The 21,841-nt window shown below is 39.0% G+C and overlaps 1 protein-coding gene across 1 annotated transcript in view; it reads left to right on the top strand.

Annotated features, from left to right (window-relative positions):
• The window catches only part of TSHR (thyroid stimulating hormone receptor), a 133,603-nt gene that overhangs the window by 95,072 nt on the left and 16,690 nt on the right, over nucleotides 1–21,841 (top strand). The window contains exon 8 of the mRNA XM_056134168.1: nucleotides 2,834–2,911. Coding sequence (XP_055990143.1) covers nucleotides 2,834–2,911 — 78 coding nt within the window. The remainder of the gene's footprint in view (nucleotides 1–2,833; nucleotides 2,912–21,841) is intronic.

Genomic DNA, 21,841 nt, shown 5'->3' with positions numbered 1-21,841 from the left:
GTATGTCCTAAATGACACAGTTATATCTTCAGTAGATGATCACATACTAACATTTCAATTGATGAGGCTATGTTGCAAGTTGTTCTAAACATATGTAAATCGAATTCATTTCTAACAAGAATACATGGGCATGCACCTCAACCTTTTTTGTAGCTAATTTTGTTGTGTGAAAAAGTAAGGAGGAAAAAGTCTATCAAAATCCTTGAAAGTAGGGAGCAATGGCATGGGAGATGGCACATCTGGGAGAGCATTTGTCTTGCACATGGACAATGTAGGTTTGGTCCTTGGCAGCTCATATGATCCCTCAAGCACTGCCAAGAGTAATTCCTGAGAACAGAGCAAGGAGTAACCCGTGAAAATCACTGGCTATAGCCCAAAAAGAAAGAAAACAAACAAACATCCCTGAAAGCTTTGATCCATTAGAGGTAATTTTATGTGTCAGAATAACTTAGTGACTCAAATTTACTACAACAATTTTTTTACCCTCAGAGGCCCAATGTTTTCAAGCTGAGTTTATCAAATCTGTTTTTAAAAGAATTTTTTTAATTGAATCACCATGAGATACAGTTACAAGCTTTCATGTTTGAGTTACAATCATACAATGATCAAACACCCATCCCTCCACCAGTGCACATTCCCCACCACCTATGTCCCCAGTACACTCCCTCCTTTTTCCACTCTCCCCCTGCCTCCATGGCAGACAATTTCTTCCATACTCTCTCTCTACTTTTGGGCATTATGATTTGCAATACAGATACTGAGAGATTATCATGTTTGGTCTTTTATCAACTTTCAGCACACATCTCCCAACCAACATTGTCTTAGTGATCCCTTCTCTATTGCAGCTTCCTTTCCCCCCAGCTCATAAGGCAGACTTCCAAGTAGGGGGCAATATTTCTGGCCCTGTGTCTACTATCCTTGGATGTCCATCTCATATTGTTACTTTATATTCCACAAATGGAGTGTGGTCTTTCTATGTCTGCCCATCTCTTTCTGACTCATTTCACTGAGCTTGATACTCTCCATGACTATCCATTTATAAGCAAATTTTATGACTTCATCTCTCCTAACAGCTGCATAGTATTCCATTGTGTAGATATACCAAAGTTTCTTTAACCAGTCATCTGTTCTTGAGCACTCAGGTTGTTTCCAGATTTTGCCTGTTGTGAACAGTGCTACAAAGAACATATAAGTGCAGATGTTATTTCTACTGTGTATTCTTTTTACACCCTCGGGTTATATTCCCAGAAGTGGTATTGCATATGGAAGCTCAATTTCTAGTTTTTGAAGGAATATCCATATTGTTTTCCAGAAAGGAAAGCAGTAAGAGTGTCCCTTTGTCCCCACATCCATGCCACACTGATTGCTTTTGTTCATTTGAATGTGTGTCAGTCTCTGTGGTGTGAGATGATATCTCATTGCTGTTTTGATTTGCATCTCCTTGATGATTAGTGATGTGGAACATTTGTTCTCATGTGCCTTTTTTGCCATTTGTATTTCTTTTTTGAGAAAGCTTCTGTTCATTTCTTCTCCCCATTTTTTGATGGGGTTGGAGATTTTTTTCTTGTACAATTCTACTAGTGTCTTGTGTATACTGGATATTAATCCCTTCTCAGATACATATTGTGTAAATATTCTTTCCCATTCTATAAGCTCTATCTCTATTTTGGTCACTGTTTCTTTTGAGGTGCAGAAGCTTCTTAGTATGATGTAGTTCCATTTGTTTATGTTTGTTTCCACGTACTTGGTCGGTGGTGTCTCATCCTTAAAGATGCTTTTAGCTTCAGTGTCATGGAAGTTTCTGCCTACATTTTGCTCTATGTACCTTATGGATTCAGGTCTGATATTGAAGTCTTTAATCCACTTTGATTTGACTTTTGTGTCTTGTGTTAGACAGAGGTCAGATTTCATTTTTTGCAGGTAATTATTCAGTTTTCCCAGCACCACTTGTTGAAGAGGCTTTCCTTGTTCCACCTCACACTTCTTGCTCCTTTGTCAAAGATTAAGTGGTCATATATTTGACAGTCTGTGACAGAATATTCAACTCCATTCTATTGGTCTGTGGGCCTGTTGTTAGCCCAATACCATGCTGCATCAAACCCTTATTATGAGATGTATATGCTGATATGTTATCTACACAACCTGCTCCCACAAAAGAGAATTGTGAAGGAAAATACAGGCCACCCAATTAAATCTGGGGTAAATAACATAATGTTTATTTGAAAATATTTCAAAACTGGGGCCAGAGAGATAACACAGGGTTAAGGCACTTGTCTTGTGATTTGATCCTCAGCATTGATTGCATGTGGTCCTGAGCACTACCAGAAGTTATTTATTCCTGAGCACAAAGCAAGGAGTAAGCCCTGTGAGCACCACCAGATAGGGGCCACAAACCAAATAAAACAAGAGAATTTTAACAAAGTTGTGTGGATAATGTTGATACCAAAATATTGCTGTTTATCTGGAATGGTATACTAATAAATAGTAAGAAATAAAATTTATATGTTTCAGGATCTAAGAGAATTAAAAAAATACAATCACCCATAACCTGGTAAATAGGGAATTAAGCATGTTCATGAAATCTAAATATGCAAATATACTAGATTATAAATATGCTCGTTTTCAAATATTTTTGCAGTAATTATAGACATCTGGAATGTTTTAAGTAGGTATGGAAAAAGAAAACAGGTTTGTTCTAAGTTCATAAAAGTCAGTTAATAGAGATGGTCACATTTTGTTTGCAAGTTATACTTATTTTCTTGACCTTATATAATTCCCCTCTCTTTCTCTTTCTCTCTCTCTCTCTCTCCTCATCTCTCCCCTTACCCTCTAGTTACCTGAACAAGAATAAATACCTGACAGATATTGATAGAGATGCATTTGGAGGAGTCTACAATGGACCAACACTGCTGTAAGAAAAACAAGAAAATGTCCTTTATTTCATTTTTTGGAATGCTGTAGGGCCTTAAAAGGGGGATATGGAGTGCTGTGATAGATAAAAGCTTCTTCTAGTACTTTTATGCTGTGCTTCAGCTATATAGGTAACTTACTAGAAGAAAGTTCTTAAGCTCAGAAAGCCATCTGGATGTGGACATCCACAAGGAAAACAGAAGCTTCTGAGCAGTTATTTCTTCGCAATATTTTGAGACATTAATTCTACAAATAAGGGAAGACACCCCAGTTTTTTTAGAGAACATGCACATACATTACAAAATGCCCAAAGAAAAAAGAAATGTATAAATGATAAATGGATTCATAGATGAAAGAACTGTGTTCCTAGGGAAGATGACTGAGAAGTAAAATAAACATTTTTTTAAACTGAAGGACTAGAGAGATGCTATTCATGTGATCAGTTCCATTCAATCTGCAGGACCACATGGTCCCCTGAGCACTACTGGATATGGCCCCCAAGTCCCCAAAATATAGATAAATAATCTAAAAGTAAAACAGTATGTAAGAGAAGTGAAACAGCATGGGGGGGAAGAAAAACTATTTGTGCATTTCCACCAACTAACACTATTCAAATATCAAGTTCAGTGCACCTGTGAGACCCTGGATTTGATTCCTGACAATGCAACAAAGCATGCCACCCCCACCCCATCCCACCCCACCACAAGAAAAGCAATACTAGATGTTCTATTTTATTTATGCTTTGAAAAACAAATTAAGTTTTGCTCACATTTTATGCACTAATGACCACTGTCCTTCAAGTGACTGGTAGAAAAAGGATATACCCAAGAGAACACACTTGAGGATTTAACATTTTCATGCTTTTACTTTAGGTTTACTTCCCTTTTGTTCAATCCCCAGCATTGCATTTCTTCTCCCGTACATTACCAGGAATGATCCCTGAACATAGAGCCAAGCATAAACCTTGAACATCATTGGCTTAACTGTTCCCTTTCTCTACCTCTTTTCTTGCTCCAAAAGGCCAAATATTTGAGCAGTTAGCAGTGAGGGCACTTACTTGCTTTGCACATAGGCAAACCAGGTTCAATCCCCAGCATTACTATGGTCTCCCATGAATCATGAAGAGCGACCCCTACAAACAAAATTAGAAGTAATCCCTGAACACTATCTACTGTGATGCCCCCTCCCCCCCAAAAAATAAGAAAACAAATAAAAACAAAATAATTTTTTGCTTGACTTTTAGATTTAATTAACCTCAGGGATCATTCCTTGTGATGACCAGAAGAAGATAAACAGTACTGGTTATTGAACAAAAGTGAAGTAAAACTAAAATGAAAGAATGAAGATGTTAAGACCTCAAGACTGGGACCTGGAGTGATAGAACAGCAGATAGGGCATTTGCCTTGCATGCGGCCGACCCAGGTTCAATCCCCAGCACCCCATATGGTCTCCTGAGCACCACCACGAGTAATTTCTGAGTTCAAAACCAGGAGTAACCCCGTGAGCACCTAATTATTGAATTAAATTGAAAAATGAGATTCCTCTCCAAAAAAATCAACAACAACAACAAAAAAACCCTCAAGACTGCTCTCTTGGGTGTATTCTAGTTACATGGATTTAGAAGTATCTCTTAAGGCATAAACCTGATACAAAAGTGCAGAGTGAAGGACAGGAGCAATAGTATGGCAGGTAAGGCGGTTGTCTTGCACACAACTGACCTGGGTTCAACCCCCAGTACCACATATAGCAACACAAGCCTACCAGGAATGATCCCTGAGCATAAGACAGGAGTAAGCCCTGAGCATTACCAGTTGTGGCCCCAAAGATTTTTAAAAACATTTTTAAAGGCAAAATTATCTTGAAAATTTATTGTACTATTTCAGGGTTTGCTGTTAATTCATGGCAAAATACTGTAAAAAGGATTTTGTATATTTCATTACACAAATAGTCAAGTACAAAAGAATATGTACTTTTAAGGTATCTTTAATTTCTCCTTCATAGTAAAGACATTATTTCTCCAATGAGAAAGATGTTGTTTTTCTAAAAAAAATTAGTGCTTTGGAGAATGTCTTTAGAAAAAGTTTTTGAAAGTATTTCACGATCACGATCACAATCATAATCATTCTATTGTTCGTCGGATGCCTCAAGCAGGCACCAGTAATGTCTCCTTCGTTTTAGCCATGAGATTTTAAAAAGTGCCATATTCGAGGCTCTTTCAGGGTTAGGAGAATGAGACCCATCATTGTTACTGGTATTTGGCATATTGGGTACACCATGGGGAGTTTGCCAGACTCTGCCGTGTGGGCAGGTTACATTCGATAAACTGCCAGGTTGTCCAAAATAAGAACGAGATAATAAGAAGAACGGGAGCTGGGTATTATAGTCTCTGGATCTTGGCCATTGATGGGATTACATGGCACCAGGGGGCAGTTGGTGGTGTGACCCCTGTCTACATGAAGATGGAGGATCTGGGTGGAGGATGCTCAGCCCCGATCCAAGCAGGCTTGGAGATCTCAACCCTGGGACCCGCAGGCCTTTGTTCCTCTGCCAGTACCTTCATGCGTGTGGAGAGTGGTCTCAGCATGGTTGTGGCTGGTTCTGGAGGTGTTCGGCTGCCGGGGCTCTGCTCGGAGCAGGAAGGGAAACTCAACCCGCCCCCCTCCAAGGGACCCCGGCGAGGACAGCCAGGCATGGGGCAGGAGATTCATGTCATGTAATTTCCCTAATTTTTTTATCATCATTTATATCACAAAAATTCTGTTTTGTTTGGATCAGAAATATAATTATAGTCTATTATTAAATGTTTTGAATTAAAATCTGCAGGGTCAAAGTGATAGTACAGCAAGTTGGGCATTTGTCTTGCATGTGGTCAACCCAGGTTTGATTTCTGGCACCACATACGGTCTCCTGATCATCATCAGGACTGATCCCTGAGTGCAAAGTCTTGAGTACTCCCGGGTATGACCCCGCAAACAAACAAATAAATAAACAAAGTGGCAATGTATTTTAACCCCTGTTTATAAAATAAATTGAAACATCTTCAGATTAGCTTGCAAAAATAACTGATTAATACCCGAGAATATGGATTTCAGTAAAAACATGTTTCTAATTACTAAATCAAATTGAAAAATGTGAGTCTTAGTTTAATAAACACTGCTTTACTTGCTGTGCTTTCCCCATACTGTTTCACTTTTTTTTCATATTGATTTACTTTTAAATTATTTATTTTTGGGATTAGGGGATTTTATATTCTTATACCAGGAATTATTTTATGGATGTAAAACATTTTCTCTCTAAGGGTTTTTGCTATCATTTTAGTAAAATTTTCATCTGGTTCTGGCAGTATCTCTACTCAAGTTCTTTTGTTTTGGTCTTGGGTCACACTCAGTGATGCTAAGGCATTACTCCTAGCTCTGCACTCAGGAATTACTCCTGGAAGTGCTTGGGTATCAGAACAGGATGCCTGATCAAACCCAGGTCAGCTATGTGCAAGGCCCTACCCACTATACTATTGCTCTATCCCTCTCCTCAAGTTCTTTCTTTCTGTTCTAGTTTTGACATAAAAATGTCACTTTACAAAGATAAACCAAAGACAAGCTGATTGGAAGTTTCCAGAAACTGAAGAGAGAAAATAAAAAAAAAAAGCAATAGGAGGATGATAGAGAACACAAACTTCCAGCTATTAGATGAATAGGGCTGGAGCGATAGCACAGTGGGTAGGGCGTTTGCCTTACAAGCGGCCAACATAGCCGACCCGAGTTCGATTCCTCCGCCCCTCTCGGAGAGCCCGGCAAGCTACCGAGAGTATTCGATATTCCAGACACAGTAACAACAAAGTCTCCAATGGAGACGTTACTGGGCCCGCTCGAGCAAATCGACGATCAACGGGAGGGCCTATTATGGTAATTAAATGTATAATGATGATTATAGTTAACAATAATGCTGTATGCTTAATAGTGGCTCAAAATATTTTTAAGTGTAGGGCGTTTGCCCTGCACACAGCCAACATGGCCGACCCGAGTTCGATTCCTCTGCCCCTCTCGGAGAACCCAGCAAGCTACCGAGAGTATCTCGCCCGCACGGCAGAGCCTGGCAAGCTCCCCGTGACGTATTCGATATGCCAGACACAGTAACAACAAAGTCTCCAATGGAGATGTTACTGGGCCCACTCGAGCAAATCGATGATCAATGGGAGGGCCTTTACTTACTTACTTACTTACCATGAAAAGAAAGAAAAAAAACTACTTGATATTATAGATACATTAATTTTGTGGTAATCATTCACTATATATATCATATATGTGTATATACCTAAACTTAACTATATGTCCATAATAATCTCAAAAATCTGGGATATGAAGAGAAGAAAGGACTCTTTAAAATTAAAAATATTATAGCCAACAAAATATAAGCAGTTTTCAAAAATAAACTTAAAAGCATACCCCAAGAAAGAAGACCCTAAAAGAAAGATATGAAATAGAGGAGACAAAAATCAGATTTTTAAAGTAAGTGGTGCAACACCCAGTTAATAAAAGTTTTAGCAGGAGAAAAAAAAACAAAAAAATATTTTTCACAAATGAAAGAAAATAGTTTCCATAATAAAAATACAAAAACTTACACAAGTGAAAAGATCTCATGTAGATACTTGATAATGATAAGGAAATACGGTGATAAAGAGAATATTACAGAAACTTCTAAAGGGAAAAAATCATAGTACTGGGAAACCTGGGGAATCTTAATGACAATAGCCTTCTTAGCAAACACTGTTGAAAAGTAAATCACAGAGCACAAATCCTGAAGGAAAGGTGTTTTTCTAAATTGTCATTGATGCAGGTAAAATTTTAAAATTTTTAGATATGAACATTTCAAAACTGAATTTTCCATTCACTTCTTTCTTGGAACAAAACGCAGGAAAAAGAACAATGAGAAATTCAGAAACAGTGGTTAACACAGAGAAAAAAAGCTTATGTGAATCTTACACTCAAAACCTCTATGTCAGAGTTATAGGAGAGAGAGCTTCATGAAAAACTTCTAGAAAGTTCTCTAAAATGATGTTGATTATTCATCTAACAGGATTAAGTGAAGAACTGGTTTGAGATGTATTTTACAGAATTTTAGACCATGTTGTAATGTCAAGAAGTCTAATCGAACCAAAATTATATTAAAAAAGAGTTCAGTAAGGAAAAATATATATACAAGTAATGAACTAAATTAACTATATATTGAGCTATATTAATTAAAACGCTGAATATCAGTTTTAACAAATATGCCCTAACCTATTTCAGGAGAGTACAGTGAGTGAGTATTAGGATAGTATATATATATATATATATATATATATATATATATATACTCATATATATATGAAAGGGAACTAAATGCTCATCTCTCATTGTAGGGGATTCTGTGAATCTATCAGAAATCAGTAAGTAAATAAAAAAAATTTACAAGCAAGAAAATAAATACCAGAATTTGAAAATGGTTGCTTCCAAAGCATTAGCAAGCAAACACTGGAGAAGATGTGCAGGGTCCAGCTATTTGTATTAACCAGCTGCCAGTATAATTTACTTTTTTAAAATAGGCTCGTTCATTGTTGAGTGTTAATTTTTTTAATTACAAAGATCAAGAAGAAAGGAGATGGCAACATTTGGAAGGTAGTAGGAGGAAACTAAGACACGTGAGGTTGTGTTTAATCTCATTTCTCTTAAAGTGCTTCTATTAAGTAATCAGAGCATCTTTAAACATGATGTCTTATGTCACATTCTCTCTCTCTTTTTTTTCTAGTGGAGAGGGTTTGTTGCTGTCGTTGTTGTTGCACCATACCTGGCAGTGCTCAGGGCTTAATATTGGTTTTGTGCTCATGGATCAAGTTCCTGAAGGGACTTGGGGGACTATATGGGGTGCTGGGGATTAACCCAGTTGGCCAGGGGCAAGTCAAGCATCCTACCCACCATACTATCACTCTAGCCCCAAATTCACTTTAATTCTTGTTTTAAAGTTTTGTCAAAGTTGTTACTTTTTCTCATGTCTTCTGTGTATGTGTGTGTGTGTGTGTGTGTGTGTGTGTGTTGTTTGGGACCATACCAGCAATACACAGGTCTTACTGCTGACCCTGAGCTCAGTGATCATTTCCAACTGGGCTTTGCTTCTGGCTTTTAATATCCTAGAGTATATAAATTCTTAATCAATATTTGATAAATTGTAGTTGATATAAAATAGCCCTGGTTTGGGGGTGGAGTGAGAGAGCTCAAAGGGCTGGCATGCATGCTTTACATGCAAAAGGCTTGGTTTAATTCCCAGAACTACAAAGTAATTTGAACATCTCCAGAAGTTAGTTGCAAGCACTGAGCCAGGAGTAGCCCCCGAGCACTATGAGATGTGGTCCAAAAAACACATAAATATAAATAAAAATAGCTGAGATCTGTAAATAGTTGAAATTTGGCATAAAACACAAAGTTGTAAAATCTTAAACTACATCTAAAAAGAAGAATTTTGGGGGCCGGAGCGATAGCACAGCGGATAGGGCATTAGCCTTGCACATGGCCGACCTGGGTTCAGTCCCCGGCATCCCGTATGGTCCCCCAAGCACCGCCAGGAGTAATTCCTGAGTGCAGAGTCAGGAATAACCCCTAAGAATCGCTGGGTGTAACCCAAAATGCAAAAAAATAAATAAATAAATAGAAGAATTTTGAATGGTGTATACATTTCTGCCTCATAATGGTGTACATAAAAGAACAGTGTCATATCTAAAGTCAAAATTAATTATCTCAAGTCAAAATTAAACTTGTCCACACAGTATAGCACCTTTACCCCAATGTCATAAGCTTTAAAAAGAAACTAATTTAAAATAAGTGCAACATCTAAAGTGCAATCTGTTCTTCAATATTTACTAGTTTTTTTAAACCATTTTAATTTCCTTTGGGAGATTAATAATACTTTTTAACTTATTGATTTTTAATCATAATATGCAATCTCATTTTCTATTTTAATACTTTCTGCTGTTGGGTACAATGTTTTCAGTTTGTTTTGAAAGAGAAGCACTTGATGTTAATAATCTCAGAGGAAAAATACTAAAATGCAATGCCTTTTGTAATCCCAAGATTTCTCTAAGGTCTAAGTTACATAATTTCCCTTATCAAGCATTTAATTTACTACTGAAAATCACTAAACTATAATCCCCTCACTTACTATTATAAGTATCTCCTAAGAAGAAATTTTTGTTATAACAACCTTGAGTTTGTATTACATGTAGCACCAAAAATAGACTTCAAAAATAAACTATAGTCACTATTAGCTGATTAAATTTATCATTTGAAAAATCCAAGGATCTTAGATATCTTGGTTGAAAATAACATTCACGTTTTTCTATTTTTTTTCATAGGGGACTTCCAAGAAATGATCTGGGAGCCCTGAGGTCCCTCCTGGTTGTGCTTGGCTAACCAGGCTAACTGGCCTGATGGTTTTGGTCTAGGGTCCGAGGTGATGCTTAGGTCCTCCAGGGCTGTACTTGGAGCTACTTTGGGATCCATGTGGTACAAGGATCAAACCAGGTTCAGGATCATGTACATGTGACCTTACCACTGTACTATCTCCCTGCCCCCACACCCCTATGCTTTTCTTTTTACTTATAGTGATTATCATAAGAATACACTATTAGATGACTTTTTAAAATGTTACACGTTTCTCCTAAGCATGGCAAAAGTTTGTGGGTTATTTTTTCACAGGTATATTTTATATAAAGGTAAAGGCCCTCCCGTTGATCGTCGATTTTGCTCGAGCGGGCCCAGTAACGTCTCCATTGGAGACTTTGTTGTTACTGTGTTTGGCATATCGAATACTCTCGGTAGCTTGCCAGGCTCTCCGAGAGGGGCAGAGGAATCGAACTCGGGTCGGCCATGTTGGCCGCTTGTAAGGCAAACGCCCTACCCGCTGTGCTATCGCTCCAGCCCTATATTTTATATATGTTTGTTTTTAGTGTTTTTAGAGGTGTTGGGGGAAATTAGTTTTGTATTGAGGTATGATTTATATGTAATAGTATTCACAGTTTTTAAGTGCACAGTCTGATAGGTTTTGGCAAAATGGTATTCCCTACCAAGTCCAGATCTTGAGCATTTTCAGCACCTAGAAAGTGTTTCTCATGCCCCACCTTCCAGTGGAGGACCAGGAGAGTTGCTTACTGACCAGTTCATCGTGTTATCAATTAGTTTTATTCTATTCATTTTCATGGTTCTTGTATCTTGTTGTGGTTTTGTTTTTTTTTATGATATTTAGTATCTCTTCAGTAGCCAATCACATACATTAGATTTATTAGCTATTTGCACATTTTCTTTGTCAAGTGTCTATTCAAATGGTTTAACCATTTTGTTTTGTTTTGTTTGTTTTGACCACATCAAGGGAACGAGGGTTTATTCTTATGCTCAGGGATTGCTCCTGGCAGAGTTCAAGGAACCATATGGCGTGCTGGGAATCAAACTTATCTTACCCAACATACTATCTCTCCTTCCTCAACCCAAGCTATGTACTAGTGCTGGGTTTCTTTATCCTAGTCACTGTGTGTGTGTTTCTGTCTGTCTGTCCATCTATCTGTCAAGGGGTAGGACAATGGGATAGAGGAGTGTGGAATGGAGCCCAAAGATCTAACAGCCAGAAGCTCCTACTCTTCCTTTCTGTGCTCACTGAGCAGGATCCTTCCGAGCAGCTCCCCTAGAGAGAACTGACGCCCCACTGAGGAACGCCAGGGGAGATTTTATTCTAGGCTTTTCTGCTCACAGATTGGAAATTAAATTGCAAAGGCAAAGACCTTGCTGTACCCAGCTCAGGCACCAAGTCAGACCCATACCCAGAGAGCTGGGTTGTTGGAAAAGCAAAGGAAGTGGGTTGTCCCTCCAAGACCACACAACTCATGTCCAGAGACTCTGCAATGGTGAATTATTTAACATACACGTTTATCTGACTTCATGCTGGTGATTTACTTTAGCTCTAGGAATCTCTATACCTTAGAACAGATGGTTTCCTGTCACCTTCACCCACAACCCCCACATCAAATGGATTGATTCGTAGCATTTTTTTCCTACAGTCTCTGATAGGAGACAAAAAGATTAATACTTTAAGTTTCTACAGTCTATAATGGCCTACAATAATCAGGCCTCTTTTTGTAATTATTAGGAAACCAATTGCAAAATGTTCCCTAAGGAAGGAGGGACCCCTTACGGGAAAGGAAAATGGAACTTGCAGTGATCTTCACAGTGATCCTCACTAATAGTACAACCACTATAATTCTCAAAAGTTTTATACCTTAAACAAAGGCACTGACAGGCAGGAGAGATAGTACAGGGAGCAGGGCAGGCTGCTTGCCTTGCAGAGGGGTTTGATCCCTGGAAAGCCATAACGTTTCCCGAGCCCTGCAAGGAATGATCCGTGAGTGCAGAGCCTGGCACGCCCCCAACCCCCCTGGAAAAATAAATAAATAGATAAATACACTGAGATTCATTGTCCTAGACCAAAGACTTCAAATGATCAAGTGATATGTCAGGGGATTCTAAGTAAAGTTGTCATATCTATGCAAGCCAAGACAAAATGAGGATAGACTTTCGTATTTAAGAAAGAATAATCTGAAAAGGAATCAGCTGCTTTTTGAAACAGCTGCTTTTTGGTTTTGCTAAAGTTATGCTGGAGTACCACTCACAGTGGTAGGGTGTTTGCCTTGCACGCGGCCGAGCCGGCTGAGCAGAGTTCGATTCCTCCGTCCCTCTAGGGAGAGACTGGCAAGCCACCAAGAGTATCTTGCCCGCATGGTAAAGCCTAGCAAGCAACCCATGACGTATTCAATATGCCAAACATAGTAACAACAAGTCTCACAATTTGTTGTGAGATGTTACTGGTGCCCGCTTGAGCAAATCCGTGAACAAAGGGAGAACAGTGCTAGAGTGCTAGAGTGATTGTTTAAATGAAAAAGAGCATTCTACCTTGATCAAATTCAATAGTTTTGAAGGTTTTTATGAACAAATCATTGCTTTTCAGCCAGGTTTTCAGCAATGATAATCTTAAAAGCAAAAAGCAAGGGGCCAAAGAGATATCTCAGTGGTCAGAGATGCATGTTTTTCATGTACCAGGAGTAGAGTTCACCCCCAGCACCACATGGCCCACTAAGCACCATGGGGTGACCTGGTCTTAGAGTTCTGCATCCTTAGGCCTTCACAGGTTCAACTTAAACCTCAGGTTCAACTGGTCACTAAAATTAGTCCCTTGACCCCCCCCTAAGCGCTGCTTCAGAGAACTTCCCTCGAAAGAAAGCAAGGAGGAACACCTTTTTAATTTTTTTTTCTATAAATAAATCTATCATTTAGTGAATGCTTAAAGGTTTTATATTTAATGTTTCTATATTAAGAACCCCTTTGGGGTCAGACCTATAGAGTACAGCTTGTAGGTCATTTGCCTTGCATGCTGCTGACCTGGGTTCAATACTCAGAATCCCATATGGTTCCCTGAAACCGCCACCAGGAGTAATTCCTAAGTGCAGATCCAGAAGTAATGGTAACCCCTGATTATGCCGGTTGCCACCCAAAAGGGAAAAAAAACCACTCATTCTCAAAGGGTTCTTAATGCTATAGCATTATTCCACACAATTTTTTGGTGAGTTCTTATCCCATATTAAGTCTCAATAAGTCTCAATTATGTGATAAAAACAAGAAAGGCATGATTGCATAGGGTCAAATAGATGTAAAGACAAAGCTCATGTGGACCAGGAGGATAGTTCAAGTGGTAAAGTACATGACTAGCTTAACTAAGGCCCATCCTAGCTCATCTAGGTCCCCTGAGCACCATCACATATGGATGCAAGCACGAGCCCTGCACAATCACGCTGAGCATCACCATGAATGGTTCCTATTTTTAAACATTATGTGTACTCTACTCTATAAAAAGTTTCACTCAGGATTTTATAACTAACTGAAAGTTGACAACAGCCAGCTTAGATGAATAAATCTGTCATAAAAGTTTTAATAAATAGCCACTAATGTCAATAAAATAAGTTAATGCTCTACAATATAGGCACTCAATTATTCCCAAGTAAATTTGGATGAATACTAAATTCCTTGAAGTCTTCTGAGAATTTTACTCTTGGAACACGTGGAATGAAACGACGCAATTAAGGGTTTTTATTTAGACATCTAAGCTCTGACTGTTTCTGACATCCATTTTGTCAGTTAAATTCTACTTTTGAGTCCAAAAGAAATAAACATTTTAAAAGAAAATAGAAATAAACACGTTCAAAGAAAATGGGGCTAGAGAGATAGTAAAATAGGTAAGGTTCTTGCCTTGCAGGTGGCCAACTGGATTCAGTTGCAGACACCATGAGCCCCTCCAGGAGTTATGCTTGAGTCCAGAAGTAAGCCCTGAGCACCACTGAGTATGACTCAAAAACAAACAAACAAAAATGTGGATTTCCCATTCTTCATAGAAAACAATGAGCACTGGATTTCTCATAGATCACCAGCATGCAAGGCATGATCCTTAACCCCTGTTTGATCTCTCTGGCCCTAAGTGTATAAAACTTAGAATTAAAAAAAAATTACAGTGCCTGAATGAAGAAAAACTTAAAATAAAACAATTGTTCTAATATTATTTTAAAAACACATGCAACAATTTCACAATAGTGATGCATACTTTAGTCATTATGGTGATGGTCATTTAATATTTGTATGTGGGGGGAGGGGTGGGGGTGGAAATAAAGAAGAGATGAAATTCAACATTGAAAAACAGAATATGATAGAATACATTTATGCTCTAGTATATATAACTCTTGAAAATAAATCATCGCCCGCCCCCAAGGGCCTGGGTTCCTCTCTGGGCACGCGCAGCTAGAAACAGCCCCGAGACAGCCGGTTTTCAACCCCTGAGCCGCGTGGGACGGGCACAGAGGCCCAGCTCTGGGCAACAAAGCTGAACGGCTCCAATTCCAAACAGGAGACATTCCCAACTCCTCGCCCAGTGCCAGGGACTCTTTCCGGAGCCGCGGCCGCTAACGCGGCCGCGAAATATTTTCCCACTACATATGCCATAGGAACCATAAGCTAACTTCTTAGATGGAAACTTCTCTGTTTTAGCTCAGCCACTAGAAATACAGTTGCCAATAACTCATAAGCCTATCTTAACTCACACTGCATATCAAGCAGAATAGTAACACTGAACGTGAAGGACTAAACCACACCTCTCACAATGGTAAAGCAACGCAAAAGCCCACCAAACATTCATATTGAAGAGTCTAGCCCAGATGACACCAACAGTACTGTAGTGTTAGACAACCTCTCTGACAAGGAATTCAGAAGGGAGCTACTTAGGATGCTTAGGGAATTAAAAGAAACAATGGAAACCAATGCCAATAGAAGACAAGAGGATCTGAAGGCAGAAATGAGGAAAATGCAATCAGAAATGTCAGACCTGAAAAATCTCGTAGGCGAATTGAAAAGCTCAGTGGAAGGCCTCAGCAGCAGAGTAACAGCGGCTGAGAACAGAATCAGTGAGCTCGAAGATGAAGTTCAGAGACTCTCCCGAAAAGAGCAGAAAATGGAAAAGAGACTCACAATTCGGGAACAGATGGCAAGAGAAGATCGTGATGAAGCCAAGAGGGGTAACATAAGAATTATTGGAGTCCCAGAGGGACAGGAAGAAAACCTCGATGAAGAAGAAACTGTCAAAGACATCATTGCTACAACATTTCCAGAGCTGAAGAAAACTTGTGACCACATTCAGGAGGCCCGAAGGGTACCAGCTAGAAGAAATCCGAATAAAAATACCCCAAGACACATTCTGATCAAAATGACCAAAACCTTAGACAGAGACAAAATTCTGAAAGCAGCAAGATCGAAGAAAGAAATCTCTTACAAAGGAGCATCCTTAAAATTCACAGCTGATTTTTCTGATGAAACCCTCATGGCCCGAAAACAGTGGTGGGACATAGTAAAAAAACTCAATGAAATAAATGCCTCCCCCAAAATACTTTTCCCAGCAAGACTCTCATTCATAATAGAAGGAACAACACACAGTTTCACAGACAAACAACAGCTCAGGAACTTCATAGACTCAAAACCATGGTTACAAGAACAACTAAATGGGCTACTTTAAGGCAAGAAAGGCCCCTCAAATACACCCAATTTTAACATAACAATGGGACAAAATCCCATAACAATAATCTCTCTCAATGTCAATGGGCTAAACGCACCAATTAAAAGACATAGAGTGGCAGGATGGATTAGAAAATTGAACCCAACATTCTGCTGCCTGCAAGAAACGCATCTCAATAGTCAAAGCAAACACAGACTCAGAGTCAAAGGCTGGAAAACAATCCTACAGGCAAACAGCTCCCATAAAAAAGCTGGGGTAGCCATCCTTATATCAGACCACATTGATTTCAGACTGAGGAAGGTCATAAGAGACAGTGAAGGCCATTACTTATTGATCAGAGGATCTGTACAACAGGAAGAACTTACAATAATAAATGTATATGCACCTAATGAGAGACCAGCAAAGTACTTAAAACAACTACTCATAGATTTGGAAAAAGACATCAATAGCAACACAATACTAGTGGGAAACTTCAACACTGCTTTGTCACCTCTTGATAGATCAACCAGACTCAAGCTTAGCAAGGACATACTTCATTTGAGGGAAACAATGGAAGAAAGGGACTTAGTAGATATATACAGGACACTTCATCCACAAAAAGCTGAATACACATTCTTCTCAAGCGTACATGGAACATTCTCCAAGATAGACCACATGCTGAGCCACAAAACATGCCTCCATAAAATTAAGAAGGTAGAGATTGTATCAACAATCTTCTCAGACCATAATGCGCTGAAATTAGAAGTAAATCACACACAAAAACAGAAAACTAAATCAAACACCTGGAAATTAAACAGTGCACTATTGAACAACGAGTGGATTAGACAGGAAATCAAAGAGGAAATCAAAAGATTCCTAGAAACGAATGAAAATGAGAACACGAGTTACCAAAACTTATGGGACACAGCAAAGGCTGTGTTAAGAGGAAAGTTTATAGCTCTACAAGCATTCCTCAGGAAGGAGGAGCGAGCACACATAAGTAACCTAACCTCACAGCTTAAGAGCTTGGAGAAGGACCAAAAAAAGGAGCACAACCCGAACAGGAGAAAGGAAATAATAAAACTCAGAGCACAGATTAACGAGATGGAAACCCAAAAAACAATCCGAAAGATCAATGAAACCAAGAGCTGGTTCTTCGAGAAAATTAACAAGATCAATAAGCCTCTAGCAAAACTCACAAAGAAAGGGAGAGAGAAAACCCTAATAAACCGAATCAGAAATGAAAAGGGGGTCATTACAACAGAAACCACAGAAATTCAGAGGATCCTCAGGGAGTACTTTGAGAAGCTTTATGCCACGGAACATCAAAACCTCGAGGAAATGGATAAATTCCTAGACTCCTACAGACTCCCAAGGCTGAACCAAGAAGACCTGGAATACCTGAACAGACCTATCACCATCAAGGAAATTGAAATGGTAATAAAAAGTCTCCCCAAGCACAAAAGTCCTGGCCCGGATGGATTCACTAGTGAATTCTTCCAAATCTTTAAAGAGGACTTACTCCCAATGCTCTTTAAGCTTTTCCACGAAATTGAAATATCAAAAACACTTCCAAACAGTTTCTACGAAGCAAATATCACACTGATACCAAAAGCAGACAGAGATACCACAAAGAAAGAGAATTACAGGCCGATATCCCTGATGAACACAGATGCAAAGATCCTCAACAAACTACTAGCAAATAGAATCCAACTACTCATCAAAAAGATCATACACCATGACCAAGTAGGATTCATCCCAGGGATGCAAGGATGGTTCAACATTCGGAAATCAATCAACATAATCCACCATATCAACAAAAGAAAAGATAAAAAGCATATGATCATATCAATAGATGCAGAGAAAGCATTTGATAAGATACAGCACCCCTTTATGATGAAAACCCTAGCCAAAATGGGTATAGAGGGGACCTTCCTCAACATAATTAAAGCCATCTACCACAAGCCTACAGCAAGCATCATCCTCAATGGGGAAAAACTGAGAGCCTTCCCTCTAAGATCAGGGACGAGACAGGGATGCCCACTCTCTCCACTGCTGTTCAATATAGTACTGGAAGTACTTGCAATAGCGATTAGGCAGGAAAAAGATATTAAGGGCATTCAGGTAGGAAAGGAAGAAATCAAGCTCTCACTATTCGCAGATGATATGATACTCTACTTAGAGAACCCAATAACTTCCACCAAAAAACTCTTAGAAACAATAGACTCGTATAGTAAAGTTGCAGGTTATAAAATCAATACCCAAAAGTCCATGGCTTTCCTATACGCAAACAGTGAGAGAGAAGAAAGCAACATGAAAAAAACAATCCCATTCACAATTGTGCCCCAGAAAATCAAGTACCTAGGAATCAGCTTAACTAAGGAAGTAAAGGACCTGTACAAAGAAAACTACAAAACGCTACTTCAGGAAATAAAAGAGGACATGAGGAAATGGAAAGATATCCCCTGCTCATGGGTCGGGAGACTTAACATTGTCAAAATGGCAATACTACCGAAAGCATTGTATAAATTCAATGCAATCCCTATAAGGATACCCATGACATTCTTCAAAGAAATGGAGCAAACACTCTTGAAATTTATATGGAACAATAAGCCCCCACGAATAGCTAAAGCAATTCTTGGGAAAAAGAAAATGGGAGGAATCAACCTCCCGAACTTCAAACTGTACTACAAAGCAGTAATAATTAAAACAGCATGGTACTGGAACAAAGGCAGAACTGCAGACCAATGGAACAGGGTTGAATACACTGACATCTCTCCTCAATCATATGCTCATCTAATCTTTGATAAAGGTGCAAGTAATGTGAAGTGGAGTAAGGAAAGCCTCTTTAATAAATTGTGTTGGCATCACTGGACGGCTACATGCAAAAAAATAGGCTCAGAACTCTGCCTAACACCATGTACAAAAGTAAGATCAAAATGGATTAAAGACCTCAACATCAGACCAGAAACCATAAGGTACATTGAAGATAAAGTTGGCAAAACCCTCCATGACATTGAAGCTAATGGTATCTTCAAAGATGCTACGCCACTGGCCGAGCAAGTGAAAACAGAGATAGATAAATGGGACTATCTTAAACTAAGAAGCTTCTGCACCTCCAAAGAAACAGTGACCAAAATACAAAGACAGTCTACAGAATGGGAAAGGATATTCACCGAATACACATCTGACAAGGGGTTGATATCCAGGATATACAAAATACTGGTTAAACTCCACAAGAAGAAAACATCCAACCCCATCCAAAAATGGGGCAATGAAATGAACAGAAACTTTCTCAAAGAAGAAATCCGAATGGCAAAAAAGCACATGAGAAAATGCTCTACATCATTAATCATCAGGGAGATGCAGATCAAAACCACAATGAGATACCATCTCACACCTCAGAGACTGGCCCACATCAAAAAGAGCAAAAGCAACCGATGCTGGCGTGGATGTGGCGAGAAAGGGACACTCCTTCACTGTTGGTGGGAATGTCCACTGGTTCAGCCCTTCTGGAAAACAGTATGGACGATTCTCAAAAAATTAGAAATTGAGCTCCCATTTGACCCAGCAATACCACTCCTGGGAATATATCCCAGAGAGGCAAAAATGTATAGTCGAAGTGACATCTGCACTTGTTTGTTCATTGCAGCCCTCTTTACAATAGCCAGAAACTGGAAGGAACCTGAATGCCCAAGAACAGATGACTGGTTAAAGAAACTTTGGTACATCTACACAATGGAGTACTATGTAGCTCTTAGAAAAGATGAAGTCATGAAATTTACATACAAGTGGTACAATATGGAAAGTATCATGCTAAGCGAAATGAGTCAGAAAGAGAGGGATAGACATAGAAAGATTGCATTCATCTGGGGGATATAAAGTAACAAAGTATGAGATTAATACCCAAGAATAGCTGAGATCAGCACCAGGAGGATTACTCCATAACTTAGAGGCCAGCCGGGTATCCTAGAGGAAAGGGCTATTCAGATAGAGAAGGGAGCACCAAATAAAGGATGTTTGGAGGATCCTCCCAGGAGGGGAGATGCATGTCGAAAGTAGACTATGGACTGAACATGTTTGCCACTCAATGCCTCTTTTGCAGACCACAACACCCAAAAGGAGAGAGAGAACACAGGGGATTGCCCTGCCACAGAGACGGGGGGATGGGGGGATGGGGGTGGGAGGGATATTATCCATGGTGGTGGAAAATGGGCACTGGTGGAGGGATGGGTATCTGATCATTGTATAATTGAAACCAAAGCACAAAAAATTGTAAATCTACAACTTTAAAAAAAATAAAATAAAATAAAGGGGAAAAAAAAAAAAGAAAATAAATCATCTTCATTTGCTCTCATTAGTGAGTAAATGTATTAGAGCATTATTAGCACTATTGAATTTGAGTATATGGGCAGTTTTTCATCACAGATTCCATTATATGGATATAGTGAATCCCATGAGATTTCATGGGTCTTCATGGGTGCCAGAAGCTTAAAAATGTAATCATGCAAACTCAAAATACTTGAGTAAAAGAGAATATGAATGATAGCTAAATCACAAATTTTATTGAAAATATATGTGCCTAAAACTCAACTATCAATAACTTTGTGAATCACAGTTCTTTAATTAAAAGAAAGAAAAAAAATGTATTGGTATAGAGTCTTTGAGATGATATTCGCAATACATGATCATCTGAATAATTGGACAAATGTTTTCTTAATAATAGCAAGCACTTTTTGGTTTCAGATATGTGCTAATTAACATATACTCTTGAATCTTTTAAAAATATTTATTTTTATTTATTGAGATTCTGTGCTTTATAATACTGTTTTTGGTGACTTCCCATACACATAATTCCAACACCACACCATACACCACCAGTCTACCTGCCTCCTTTCCCCAAGGAACCCCATCACCACTCCCTTTCTACTCCTTTCCCACTCAATTGTGTAGATGTTGCCTTTGGCCCTTTATTACTACTCTGCTGTATCTTTAAGTCCCACATATAAGAAAGATCATTCTGAATCTATCCATTTCCTTCTAACTGACTTCACTCAACATGATATCCATTTGACAGTAACTTGCATGATTTTGTTCTTTCTTAAAACTACATAGTTTTCCATTGTGTATGTATATCACAACTTCTTAATTTGTTCATAGTTGGCAACTTAAGTTGTTTCCATATCTTGGCTATTGTTCTAACTGTGGCTATGAACATAGGGGTGCATACAATTTTTTGAGTTCATATTTTTGTACTTTGAGGATAGATGACAATAATGGTATTTCTGGGTCATATGAGAATTCTATTTGCAATTTTGGGAGAGATCTTTATGTTATTTTCCATGGAGGCTGAATCAGATGACATTCCCATCAAGAATGGATTAGGGTTCCTTTCTCACCACAACCCCACCAACACTGGCTGTTTCCAGATTTTTTTTAATTAGTGAGACATCATGAGGTACAGTTGCAGACTTACAAATTTTTGTGCTTGGGTTTCAATTATACAATGATCAAATACCCATCCCTCCACCAGCGCCCATCCTCCCCCACCATGGGTCCTAGCATCCCTCCCACCCCCCATTCCCCCCATCCCACCTTCCCTCTGTTGCAGGGCATTCCCTTTTATTCTCTCTCTCTCTTATTGGGTGTTGTGGTTTGCAAAAGAGGCAATGGGTGACAATCATGTTAGGTATATAGTCTACTTTCAGCATGCTTCTCCTATCCTGGGAGGATCCTCCCAACACCTTTATTTGGTGTTCCCTTCTCTATCTGACCTCCCTTTTCCCTTAGCATGTGTGGTTGGCCTCCAAGCCATGGAGTAAAATTCCTG

The sequence above is a fragment of the Sorex fumeus genome, unplaced genomic scaffold (genome assembly GCF_029834395.1).
Source record: "Sorex fumeus unplaced genomic scaffold, SorFum_2.1 ptg000098l, whole genome shotgun sequence".
Classification (NCBI taxonomy): Eukaryota; Metazoa; Chordata; class Mammalia; order Eulipotyphla; family Soricidae; genus Sorex; species Sorex fumeus.
The sequence above is the reverse complement of the archived record's forward strand: the minus strand, read 5'-3'. Positions and strand labels throughout refer to the sequence as shown.